A 14,051-nucleotide genomic window follows, 5' to 3' on the forward strand; every position below is an offset into this window, starting at 1 on the left:
ATTGATTTATATTTTTCAAAACCACACAAAAGGATAATTTTAAAGTAAGTGTGAACTTCCCTCTTTTTTAGACCAATGGGAGGGGCTCTTCTGGTCCTCCGCTCACAGGAGGGCATTGATTTATGTCATCCCCTGTCAGATGGCAGAAAGTTAGTTGGTTGTGAGCATCAACAACTGCTTCTCCTCCTCGATGGAAGTCAACAGCAAAAAACCATCCAAAACACATAGACAAAGTACAGCTAGCCCTAACAATAGGCTATATTTTTGACCAAAGGTAATAAGTTTCGATATCCAACCCTACTTATAACCATGTTTAGGAAAGATGTTAACACTTTGGTTAATGTTCATGTTACCACACGTTGGGAAAACCCACTATTTCCTACTTTTTGGTTAGTGCTTTTATTATGTTAATTAATAGAAAATATTTCTTCTGTTGTTGTATAACATTAACAGTACCTTCTTATAAATGTAATTTTAATGGCAAATTAATGAACAGTCAAATGCTTTTCTTTACATAGAACTGACACTGAATCTTGAGGATTGACAGAGCTAAATTCTTAATTTCTCACCACTTATCCCTTGGACAGTTCTTTTAGAATCAAATAACCAAACACACTAAGTCAATTTCTAATTTAGTCATAAAAACACCTGTTTGAGACGTTTCTCACAGCGACCTAAGCACACGACTACGGGTTTGCTTCGTCTGGCTTAAATTGCAGCAAGGTGGTTTTAAATAGAGCTGCTGGCAGCACGTCATCGTGTGATGCTCAAACACATTCACACCTCATCTTCTGGTCCTCCAGCAGATTCTACCTTCTTGTCGCTCCAGCAGCCCTCGTTGTCTGCCTGAACTCTCACCCTGGTGGTCGGGAAATGTCAAAGGGAGGCCCGTGCCGCAGCAAGGGGGCGTTACGGGGGAAAAACAATTATCTTTATTGTCATATTTTCACGCAATTCAATTTTTCTTAGTCTTGTGTCAACCGTGCGCGTCAATATCGACCACCGCGCCGACCGTCAAATCGCACGGTGTAGCATCCGCCGTGGACTGCTGTTCGCATCCTTGATCCGTCTCGTCTCGTATCGCAATCGTTGCCAAACATGTGAGTAGCAACCGCAGCCGAATTGTTCTGCAGTAACCTAAACGTGTTTTGATGCTGCTGGTACAGCGCGCACCCCGATCGGGTCCTGTTCTCATTCATCTCTTCAGTTCATGTGATGTGTTTGATTCACTAGTTACTAGCATCCAGCTGCAAACCGTCACTGTTACACTAACGATAATACAAAGGCTTTATCAAACATAGCGAGCCATCTCCTTGTACTCCGCGAGTGAGTTTGTGCTCGATGGCGGGTTTGGATTCACTGGTTCGAGTTATATACTTTGTTTTTCTGTCAAATATTTATGCTGCGTGTGTGCTGTTGTGCCAATGAATCGTAGCGTTTATGCGCTGCAAGACATTCAAGTTCCAGAGATGCTTTGCATCCACCTGACATATTTGTCACACCGTGGTCCCATACGACATTTAGACGTACGATTCTCGTTCAGCCTTTTGTTTAAAGCAAAGACCAAAATAAGATGTTTCATTCATTCGGTCTTGTATGACACTTCAGGTGGTTTGCAGATTCAGAAACTGCTGTATGGGGCAGTGAACCAGAGCAAGAGAGACTGTGTGGCCTGATGTTGATGATGCTCGTTTGGAAATTGACATTGTAAAAAGAACCATACATAAAATTTAATATAAATCATTCACATCTCTTAATCTTAGATTTTTGATGGTTTGCTTTTGATTTACGTGAATTACAATCTTTATTTATTATTTGCATATACATCTAATGCAAATGTTTGTGATTCTAATCATGGCCCACATTTACATGCCATCATCCACCATCAACCCTTTTTGTTAGAATCATGCATGGTTACTGAGTGCAGTTATGCGACTGTTAAAACATCGATTTTGATTTGTTTCACTTTTGTTTCTGTAGCAGAAGCCGCCTGCTTATCCCTGTCATAACTCAGATGCGAATATTGAAGAGTAATACATGATTACATGCTATACTTTAAAATAATCTTATTCTTGTTTTATGTTTTTGAAACTGATAGATTGAATTCAAAAATTATAGTAGTATACATGTAAAGAGGAACTTTTGACATTGAGATGACTGTCAAAAATAGTCCCAATCTCACCGAACTTTTGTTTTCATTCCTTTGCTCCTTGAAATTTGCGGGCACATTCACAAGTAAAGATTTTGACATGTTTCTCTATAAACACCTTGGATTAAAACTGCAGTGATTTTGGGTTTTATGCAATGCTATGTTATGATTTTAGTGTTATTTATGCAAGATATTTTGTTTTTATTTCATTTTAACAGTTGAGCTCAACCTATATATGTGTTTAAAGGTTTGCTTTCAGGGTTTATTGTGACGGTGCTTTGACCTATATGCGCGAGTACCGTTCAATAATTTTATTTTGAGTGTATAGTAACTCTTATTATGACAGGACCTGCTAGAAATAAACCACAGAATTGTCTAAATGTGTCAAAAGACATTTTAAAGTGACAGTATTCAAGATCATTTTATAATCCATGACACCTGTAAAAATGTTTGTCCCTGAGATTTAATACCGCAATGATACCTTACAGTACATTGAATGTTGTAAACCGTTCATAAACAGAGGTAAATGTATACAATAGTATATCCATATAAAGAAGTCAAAGTCAAGAAGTCATATATATTAAGGAACTGTGTTATGCACACAGGCACGAGTTATGGATTTCCACTTGAGAATAAGATTATGAGTATAAAGTAATTATGTTTTATTTATCCACTGGGAGTCTGAGGACACAGAGCAACTTCATTCCCGTGTCTTAATCACAGCACCACAGTAATGATTTTTTTTTCAAAAAAGGAGGACATTATACACAGAGGATTTGACGTCCTTTCTTTTCTCTGCTTGATAGGAGAAATGAAACATTTGTCCACTGGGACTGGATGTTCTTACCAGCACAACCCACTTCCGCCATGACACCCAGCAGAGGATTCTGGGATTGACGCAAGCATCACTCCCACTGATGGCCAGGTGAGCATGTTCATTCATAATGTAATTTTTTACATTTTATGCAGTACACTATTTATTTTACATTAAACAATCATAAAGCTTAACTAACTAAAGTGTTAATACATCTGTATACACTCACCTAAAGGATTATTAGGAACACCTGTTCAATTTCTCATAAATGCAAATTATGGTGGTGGTGTAATGGTGTGGGGGATGTTTTCTTGGCACACTTTAGGCCCCTTAGTGCCAATTGGGTATCGTTTAAATGCCACGGCCTACCTGAGCATTGTTTCTGACCATGTCCATCCCTTTATGACCACCACGTATCCATCCTCTGATAGCTACTTCCAGCAGGATAATGCACCATGTCACAAAGCTCAAATCATTTCAAATTGGTTTCTTGAACATGACAATGAGTTCACTGTACTAAAATGGCCCCCACAGTCACCAGATCTCAACCCAATAGAGCATCTATGGGATGTGGTGGAACGGGAGCTTCGTGCATCCCACAAATCTCCATCAACTGCAAGATGCTATCCTATCAATATGGGCCAACATTTCTAAAGAATGCTTTCAGCACCTTGAATCAATGCCACGTAGAATTAAGGCATTTCTGAAGGCGAAAGGGGGTCAAACACAGTATTAGTATGGTGTTCCTAATAATCCTTTAGGTGAGTGTAGATATAACCATTACATGCAATTACCACCATCAGCATCAAGTAATTTATGAGGCAGAAATTTTGCTTTCTCCAACTGTTTGCAGTAGAAAGGTTATCTCAAAGGAACATTTACTATATTTCATTTTTTCCCCTTAGTTTATCTGTTCTTTTTTTGTCCCTGTTTAAGGTTTCAGCTGGCCTGCTGAAGCTATGGGGAGCTGCTGGAGCTGTCTATACAGAGACGCTATCCAAGACAACCATCCCAACAAATTCAAGGTGCATTTCATAAGACACCAAAAGCACTATATTGCTACCATGGTAGAGATATATTGAGACCATGGTACTTTAATGTATACCATGCTACTTTGAGGCATATATACGTTGACATAGTAGAGGTCAACCTTTTGTGTCCGTGCCATTTGGTCTGTGCCTGACAGGTAACTAATGTGGACGATGAGGGAAATGAATTGGGCTCAGGAACGATGGAGCTCACGCAGACGGAGCTCATTCTGCACACACGCAAACGGGACGCCATACGGTGGCCATACCTCTGCCTGCGACGCTACGGCTATGATTCCAACCTCTTCTCCTTCGAGAGCGGTCGCCGTTGTCAGACAGGACAGGGTGAGATTGCTCTTACTTAAGATAATCCCAAGTGCATAGAACACCCTAACAATTACAACTCTCTAGCAACTGTCTGTCTGTGTAACTTAACTTTTCTCTATTTTTGTATGTGTTCTGGTAGGGATCTTTGCATTCAAGTGCTCCCGTGCAGAGGAGATCTTTAACCTCCTGCAGGAGTTGATGCAGTGTAACAGCATTAATGTGGTGGAGGAGCCCATGATCATGACCCGGCCAGGGCACGCAGCCGAGATGGACATGCCTCGAACTCCACAGACACCTAATAGTGAGTCACAGGCATATACTTTGTGTGTTTATATATAATATGAAGAATATTTTGAGAATAAGAGTTAGCTAACAAATGGTAAATACTGTTATACAAGTTCAGTTTAAGGTGAGCTATATTGGTTTAAATTCAGTGAAAAAACTTTTTGCCAGTACCTTTTCACACACACTCGGTCACCTGCATTTACATATTTTTATACTCCATGTGTTAAACAGCTACCTTTCTAACTTTATTTTGTGCTGTAAAGTATTACTTTGTGTAAATGCACAGTTGACAGATTTGATGGTAATTTTTTCAATATTAAAGTGCATGGCAAAATGTATTTGAACGCATACGAAAAAGTGAATGAAGTGTAAAATGTTCACCATCACCATTGTTTTACCATAACCACCTTTTATGTTTTTGATAAAAATTAACTCACAAGTTTTACATACAAATGTTCCATGAAGTCATAAAAATGTGTGCAAAATAATAAAGTTGTTAAAGAAAATAACGCCCCCAAAAAAACAATATTTATTCAACCTCATGTTGTCCAAAACCTGCATGACTTTCTTTCCTTTGTCAAACACAAAAGAAGATATTTTGAGGAATGTCTCAGGGGTTTTGTGTCCATACCATGGAACTCAATGGGGGCCGGTGTTGTCTTGTTTCCGACGTTCTTCAAAATATCTTCTTTGGTGTTCTGCAGAAAGAAAGAAATGTTTTTTACAACTCAAATCTAAATTTAAATCTAAAACTAAATACTTGTATGTCATCTTGCATTCACAGTACACATGACACATTTTCTAAAAACGTATATGAAAAGCATCTTAATATCATTTGCTTATATGTACTTTGATTTTGTGTGTGTAGCCCCTGGATTCCCAATGCAGGGTTTTCCTAATGGATACCCAGGATACCCAATCAGCGCAGACTCATCTCAGCCCTCTCTCTCCAATGACCACAGACATAGCCTCATGGGACTGGATGACCAAGTAAACACACACACACGCACACACACACACAAACACACCTGCTTGTGCAAACATTTGCACACATACAGTGGCTCTAAAATTAACGGATGCTTAAAACAAATGGCAAATAAAATACCAGTTGGCATTTGTAAACATATTATGTTAAACCTTACTGAGGTTTTCAAAGTCATTTTTAGTTTATAGATGTATGAAATCAGCTACCCTCAAGTTTGAGTTCTAGCAACCATATTCTGTATGTATTTGATCACATTTTTATAATTTGGATGTGATTTTTTTATATATTATTTTTTTAATCATATAACTTTGTGCTTATTTAACAATTAAATACTGTATAGGTTCTGTATTGTAATTCCATGTGTAAAAATATTCATAACACACTGTAAGTGTGCTGCTCATCATAAATACCAGCTAACTAATGAACTGTTATCATCTCTTTCCAGACCCATACATATGTGAATACCGTAGGCATGGAAACTGACCTCTCTAGCCGTCACTGTGTCCACTCCCTGCCTGAAGTGCGGCCCACCACCTACCCCGAAACCTCAACCACCACCACTATCCGCGGGGGCGGCCAAGTCCCAGGACAGCCCGGCTTGCATTGCTGTCCCCTGGACGACCCTCACAAAGACCCTCAGGTCTTCCTCCAGCCCGGAGCCCAGGAAGTGAAGTTCATGTTGGGTCCGACCCCAGCACAGCGGCACTTAATGGAGAGAGACAGGGAGCGTCACATGGCTCACCCACTTCGGGCGCCAGACGTCAGCTCGGAAACAGAAGGAGAGGAGACTCCGTCCGTACACATGTGCAACACGCATTCTTATCACCATTGCCACCATCTAATGCACCGACATCCCAGTATGGAGCCCTGCCCGGAAAGCCAGCTAACATACGAGAACATCAACGGACTTCGAGGGGTACGCAGACAGAGGCTGAGCCCGAGCACCGTGTCGCAATCACAGTCTCTGGGGTCCAGTAGCAGCAGCAGCACCACGGGCGATTCCCGCACGCACATGCATCCACACTCTCTCCCACTTACGCACACGCACGCTTCCTCGCTGCCTCCACAGGGATACGGCTGCGAACGGGGAATGGGGGTCGGGGGTCACCGACGCACAGCGTTACTTAACTACGAGAACCTGCCGTCGCTACCGCCGGTATGGGAATACCGTGCGCTTCAGCGAGAGGAAGAGGAGGATCAGGATGAAGATGAAGATGAGGACGAGTACGAGGAGGAAGAGGAGGAGGAATACGATGAGTATGAGTATTCCGAAGGGCCTGTGACACCAAACGGATATCACCAGGAAAGCGGAGGCGGCGGCGGGATTCACCGAGATGCTCTGCAGAACTACGTCAACACTGAACAGGTGTGTATTAGAGAATTGTCACAGAAAATTCAAAGCCATTTTATAGGGAATAGACATTTTCATTGTTATCCGCAGCTTTAAGTTATGTATCGGTCTTAGAGATGGCAACTTTCATACATTTATTTAATTTTAAAAATCCTTATCCAGTTTAAAGAAATGAATGTAAGTTAGAGAAGTTCAACCTTGTAACCAGTGATACTTATTTAGCTGAAATAATTAAACATTTTAATCAACTATTTTTATATAAAAAAGATTAAATATATTAAAAATAATCATTTTAAATATAAATTCTTTACAACTTTCTCTAGAAAAAGTACTGGAAGGGTTTTGGGGTACAATACAGAGCCATTTTTGTTGTGTTTTCAGTTTTATTTGTAGTTTAAATAATATTTAATTTTCTGTTCATGTTAGTGAGAATTTAAGCTATTGCGTTATGTGCTTTTGTTATTTTTATATTGATTTTATTTTTCAATAGAATTCATTTTAGTTTTAGTCTTAAGTGCTGTTTATAGTCATGTGTCTTGTGTACACGGAAGGTTCGGCGTAGGCTACTCAGAGACGCGTACCCTACACCGTAGCCTCATGCGCACCTCTTACAGCGCGTCAATGTGACGCGGAATGCAAGCGCTGTGATTGCTCTGCTTGAACCCCATCCCTTTAGGTAAAAATACTTGCGATAGCGTCAGGTTTACACAAACACCTTTCTGAATGAATTGTCTAAATAAATTACATGTGTTTCTCTGTATTTAAAGGGGTCATAAGACACCCCCCCTAAAACAAATATTATCGTTAGTTTTAGATGTAAGGCAATGTGTATACACGATTTAAGGTTCAAAAACTATTCCACATACCTTGGATGTTTGTATCTCCTCTTTGCCCGCCTCTATGAAATTTGCAGAATTTTTTACAAAGCTCCTTGCTCTGAAAAGCGAGATGTGCTATGATTGGCTAGTTGACCAGTGCATATTGATTGGTTGAATACTGCAATATCAGGTTCCAAAGCAATTGATCTGACAGGTACGCCAACCTTACTTGCGTATACATATCCCCCATATGGGTACAGGTGTTTGTCAAATCATACCACAAACTGATTTGTGGGGGTGTGGTTACACGAGGCATTTCAGGGAGGTCTGGGTGCAACTTATAACTCACCAAAGACACAAAAAACAAGTAGTCACGCCATATGACCCCTTAAAAACTCAAGCTGCTAAAGTGACTGTTTACTTGCCACTATCACTGCATAATGACAGCATACAGAAGGAACCGCTTCTTCTTCAGCTCATGTCTTGGTTACATGAACAAGAAACACGCCTTTGGACACTCACACCTAGTGACCATTGCCTGTCAAAGCGGACAACGATGCACAAGTATTATCAAAAACTGGCGCGTTGGGTACGACTTAGCTAAAAGAAGCCTTTAGTTTCTTATTTTTTATTAGTTTATAACTTACCATTTAGGACGGTGTTTTATTTGATTTAAATTAGCAGAAAATTTGTTGTTAATGTTATCAGATGGTAACACTACAGTACTTTGATGGATACCATGATGCTGAAATGAATGTGCCATGGAATTTTTGTGGTATTTTGAAAAAAAAAATTAGAATGGTTTCCTTTAAAAATACCCTAATATATTCCATTACGGTACAGAAATGTATACATTTTGTACCAGTATGTACTTTCAAGGTACTGATATGCAATCTTAAAGGGCAAAGGTGTGCTTTTTTGAAGGGTACTGCCCCATTGACAGCTTGGGTCATTTTTTACCATTTGTCTGACACTGTGTAATGGTAGCATGTTTTGCATTTTGTTGGTATCCAGTAAAGGTCAGCTATGTACAGATTGTATTAACACTGAGATTGAACTGCCGTAAACTTCTCCTTTATACAGCTACAGCCTCCTACCCGTCTTCGTCATGCTTTCCCACCCCATCCTCACCCACATGAGAGGGCCAACCGCGTTTTCAACTTTGACTTCAGACGTCAGCGAGGGGGACGTGGCAGTGGTACCTGCGAGCAGTACGGTCGTCACCCGCCTCCTCCGCCCTCCCGCCAGCTCAACTACATCCAGGTGGACCTGGAGGGCGAACCCTCCGGCTGCTCGGGACACGGGGGAGGGGGCCCGATACCACAGAGACCGCCCCCTCTCAAACGCGGCATGTCTGCTGCAGCCGCCGCGGCTCCACCCCCCCGGCGTGGAGAATGCTACGCCGTGATCGACCTGAAGAAAACAGCAGCCATGTCCAACCTCCAGAAGGCCCTGCCTCGGGATGACGGAACCTCACGGAAAACCCGCCACAACAGCACCGACTTGCCTCTGTGAGAGGGAAAGGGACGAACAGGGAGAGTTACAGGTATGACAGGGAAAAATGAGGGTTCTGGAAAGAGAGTTCGTGTGGTGTTTTTCTCTATATCGAAGTCTCTATTTTCTCATTGTCTACACTTTATTCTCGCACTCATACCAATTGCTGCTTAATGAAATAGTAACTGAAATTGAGCCAAGCATTAAGCATTTTTTTTTCACATTGTGTGTGGGAGGGTATGGAGATGATTCTTATCACCGTGGTTTTAGGTTGCCGTCTGGGCTTTGGGCCAAAGAATTGGGTACTGGAAAACCACCCTTCATTCAGGAAACAAGTTTACTGTAGTGGTTCTATTTTTTTAAGTCAAAGTGTCCTTTATTTCAGAATTTTTAAATATAACTTTATAGATTCTTTTCAAGGGTTAGTTGACCTGACAGTTCTGTCCACTCATCATTATGTTCTTTAATAATTGTTTTGTCTTTCTGTGGGGGACAAAATTTATATTTTTAACAGAATATCAAAAGTGCACACAAATAAAATCAAACACACCGTAAAAGCTGTCAAGCCCATAAAATTTAAATAAAAATATTTTATAATTTGTCTTTTTTTTGGCTTGACAGGCACTGGTGCCCATCTACTTGTATGTAATTTCAGTGTCATGAGGGTAACATATGACAGTATTTCCATTTATACTGTATATTTTGACATTTGAAATTCGAGTTAAACAGCTCTAAAAACACAAAATGTTTCATTACCTCATGTAAGATAATTACATGACAACACAAAGGTTTCCTCCAATGAAAAATGATGGAAATATCAAACTTTTCATCATGATCAAAAACTAACAGTCTCTCATGTTGTCATGTGTTACTGAAACAAAATAAAGAAAGGCATTTGTTCAGTATTTGAATGCCACATGAAACGGACCTCACATCCTCAGGAACTGATCCAATTAAAGGGATACTCTAACCAAAAATAGAAATTCTGTCATAAATTCGTCACCCTCAAAATGTTCCAAACCTGCATACATTTCCTTTTTTCGATTAAACACAAAGAAAGATATTTGAAAGAATGTTTTTGTTCTGTTGAACACAAGAAAAACAAAGATAATTTTAAGAATTTAGGAAAACAAACAGTTCTAGGGCACCTTTGACTATCATTTTTTTGGTAGTCAATGGTGCCCCAGAAATCTCAGTTGCTAACATTTTTCAAAATATCCTTCTTTGTGTTCAGTAAAAATAAGAAATATTTACAGGTGTGGAACAACCTAAGGTTGAGTAATTCATGAATTTTCATTTTTGGGTAGACTATCCCTTTAATTCAGTTTAGAACTACAGTATTTTTCTCAAATTGTAACTGAGCCTCCCCATTTCACTTGTCCTCACTGAGCCATGGTTTCACATTAAGTTTAAAGTCATTATTCAGAATTTGGTTAAAGAAATCTACAGTACCTTTAAAACATAGACCCAATAAAACACATGGAAATGGAGTATGAATAGATCTGATCAAGCTTTGGCTCCATTTTTAGTGCTATTTATTTTATTTTGCTGTTCTTTTGCCATTAGGACATGATCAGGTATTATACTCACAAAATTTGCTCCTTTCTTGAGGGAAAGCAATTTTTATACCAATTTAAGGCGGATATCTACATTGAAAAATAGATATTTTAAACGACTCAATTTAGAGAAAAAATACTCTTTATGTCTTTAAACTTAATCTAAAAATAAAATCAAATAAAAAAGGTCAAAGTAGGTTAACATTAACTGCCATTTACATCCCCAAAATGAGAATTCTCACCAAAAGTGTATTTATGTAATTCTATGTTTTGTAATGCTAACTAAAGCACCATAATCAGATGTAAGAATGTGAATTATTTTTTATATCTTAAATATATCATGCCATGATTCATAAGGCAACACATATTTATTTAATTTAAAATTATTTATATATCACACTGTCTGTCAGTATGTGTTTATTTATTTATTGTTTGGTATATGAATTCAATGTAACCTGTTGTTAGATTAGTTGTTTTAAAGATGCCAAAGGTGTTATGGATATACCTTGGTATTATTATACTCATTTTTAAAAGTGCAGTTTCGTTTATAATAATACTTTTATTTGAACATATTGTGCCAAAAAATATACTTATATCACTCAACTATGTGCCATTGGTAAATGTTGAATTTTAGGGCTAACAATCAGCAACATGTACATGCAGCTGTTCTCCACAATGACATCATGATCATTTCAGGGCTTGATAATATTTTGTCTACAAGTACATACAAGTTAATATATTCCCAGTCAAATCTCGAATTAGTTTAAAATGACAGGCATAATTGTTACCACGATTTTCATTGGTATATTTTTAATACCGTAGATAAACAATTAGGAGTGTAAATGTAAGATTTGCATTCATAATAGCTGACAATTTCTCATCAACAAGGGATGTAACGATTCAAGATAATGATCTCGAGATACCAAGTTTGAAGTAAACAGCGGCCCCCGCTGTTCAAAACATGTATTGCGATTCAATTAACATCTCAACAGACGTGAATCGTCACATATTGTAATCGATTTTCAACCGGCTCATGGTGAATCGTTACATGCCTAATACTGATGTAGCTAAACATTTTCTAAAATTGTACTATAGTGATCTCCAAAAGCTGGGATTTAATCGTAGTTGCGGGCGTTATGATACGCCCAGTAGGCCTATTTCAAACTCTTACTGGCAGCCATATTGTTCTGAGTGCAGGGCTTTGTGGGCCATTTGTACAGAATTGTACACATATTAGCAGTAAATTTAGCTTAGTGGCAACAAATAACCTAAAAATATCTAGATGTGTTGTTTTTAGTATTTGAATTGCCTCAGAGACGATGTGCTGAATGATTTATGTATTGCATATTGACTTATGTATAACGGGAGAAGCCATAAATGAAAGATAATATTTAAAGGATTAGTTACCTTGTTTTTTTTTAGAAAAGAATATTAAGAGTAATGATTGCAATTTATTTTTTTATCACCAAAAGGTTCAATGCAAAACAGACTAATTAAAAATGTTCAAACTGAAAGATTACATACTACATCTTTTAGTCGATTATCATTATGACAGCGTAAATTCGAAGAGCCTTGCAGTTCAATACAATATTGCTGCCTAATAGTAAATCCAAATCGAATCAACATACTACACTCACAATCACATACACTTATTGTACTTTAAGAATGCGATGATTAACTATTTGGACACTTTTAGACACTTTTCAGAGATCAATCTAGTTTTTAACATCTATATTTTGGTATTGTGCTATGATAAAACATTTTGCAATAACAGCTAATGGATTCATATCAAAATTTGTTTGCGTCCTTCGATAAGGTGTTCTGTGATACGAGTCACAGTTGTATGTGCATTCAGAAAGGACTGGATCAGTGGTGGGTTTACTGTCTTTCTCAGGCCATTGTTATCTGTGTATTTAAAGAAGGCTCAAGAGGAAAAAAATCTAGTCGTTTTGTTTGTACTTGTGGGATCATATAGAACTCGATTGTGCCATAAGTGATTTTCGTCCACTTTTAAAATAATGTGTAGCTCTAGTGGAATTTTACAGGTACGGTAGCACATACTTACTAGATTCCTGTATTGACTTTGATAGTGGGGTCGCTTTGGAGTGTAAATGCTTTTGTTTTGTTTGTTTGTTTACTTGTTTTGTTATGTTTTTTTTTATATTTTCCATACACATCATCATCAGGGTAAATGTGATAAGCCCTTTGACCCATTTGAGTTACAAACCCAGGTTTACTGCAATGAAATTGTAATGGGGTGAGCAATCGCATACATTACTGTAGATCCCTGTGTTAAAAAAAAATCAGCAAAAAGTTTAAATGCACCTATGACATTTCTTGGTTAATTTCTTTCTTATTTTTATTAAAGCAATCTCATTTATGGAAATCCACATCTCATCTAAATCATACATTTTATCTAAATCTGAGATGGTATTCCAGCTGAAAAGGGTTTTGCAGTAACCTAACTGAAAATCGAACAACCTGTCCTATTGGCGGTAGAATTACATTGTCGTAATAAAGCTTAGATGAAGCTTAATGACTGCGATGTACTGTAAATTAATGTGAATGTGTCTCAAATGTGTCGGAGTTCTAGAGAGCCGCCCATGCATGGACTCTATACCGGAGACTGCAAGCTCCTCGCACTCTCTGACTTTCAAACTGTTTTTTTTTCTCTGTATGAATGTACCCCACAGAGATGGACTTGTAAAATGCTCAGATTATGAGGTCATTTACACTCAATGTTTCTATCCTCCCTGATGAAAAGATGTGTTCTGTTGTTACTGTTTCGTCTCAAGAATTCCGATTTCAATTCGATTTTTCCGATTACGTTCCTTTATATACAGTATTTACATTTTCTTGTATGTAATTCTGTGTATGTACATAACATATATGGGTATGCGGTCAGCTTTTCCTGTGTTCGTTTGTGTTGGCGCAACAGACTTTTGCCATTCGTAGAAAGAGAAACGCCTCAACGGTCATTCCATTATAGACATTGCAGTCTCTTTAAACGGATCAGAGATCTCCTATAGTCTGTTGATGTTGCGATTGCAACCCTTCTCCATTCTTACAATGCAAAGCAGGCATGCCCCATGTTGAATGTTAATTTCAGTCATATAAACTTTTGAAGAGAAAGGCTTGTATAATAAAAATGAATGTGATTAAATGTAATGTCAACATTAAAACTGCAAATGTTAAGAAGTGTTTGCTCTGATACATGTCTGAATGACAGAGAACGAAGACAGAT

The 14,051-nt window shown here is 38.4% G+C and overlaps 1 protein-coding gene across 1 annotated transcript; it reads left to right on the forward strand.

The window, feature by feature from the left end:
* Nucleotides 1-851: 851 nt before the first annotated feature.
* Nucleotides 852-13,984, forward strand: frs3 (fibroblast growth factor receptor substrate 3). The gene is made up of 8 exons (XM_056749734.1): nt 852-1,100; nt 2,956-3,074; nt 3,900-3,988; nt 4,150-4,336; nt 4,458-4,619; nt 5,472-5,593; nt 6,034-6,954; nt 8,841-13,984. Exons 3-8 carry the CDS (start codon nt 3,923-3,925, stop codon nt 9,270-9,272), a joined length of 1,890 nt encoding a protein of 629 aa, XP_056605712.1. The 5' UTR covers nt 852-1,100; nt 2,956-3,074; nt 3,900-3,922; the 3' UTR covers nt 9,273-13,984.
* Nucleotides 13,985-14,051: the final 67 nt, after the last annotated feature.

Source organism: Triplophysa dalaica, chromosome 6 (genome assembly GCF_015846415.1).
Source record: "Triplophysa dalaica isolate WHDGS20190420 chromosome 6, ASM1584641v1, whole genome shotgun sequence".
Taxonomy (NCBI): domain Eukaryota; kingdom Metazoa; phylum Chordata; class Actinopteri; order Cypriniformes; family Nemacheilidae; genus Triplophysa; species Triplophysa dalaica.

What these genes read in the sequence shown, in the direction of transcription:
- frs3 (XM_056749734.1), top strand. Translation starts at nt 3,923, where the DNA reads ATGGGGAGCTGCTGGAGCTGTCTATACAGAGACGCTATCCAAGACAAC. An exon ending in ACCATCCCAACAAATTCAAG is followed by an intron (nt 3,989 to 4,149) that starts GTGCATTTCATA and finishes TGTGCCTGACAG; the next exon opens with GTAACTAATGTGGACGATGA. An exon ending in TCATGGGACTGGATGACCAA is followed by an intron (nt 5,594 to 6,033) that starts GTAAACACACAC and finishes ATCTCTTTCCAG; the next exon opens with ACCCATACATATGTGAATAC.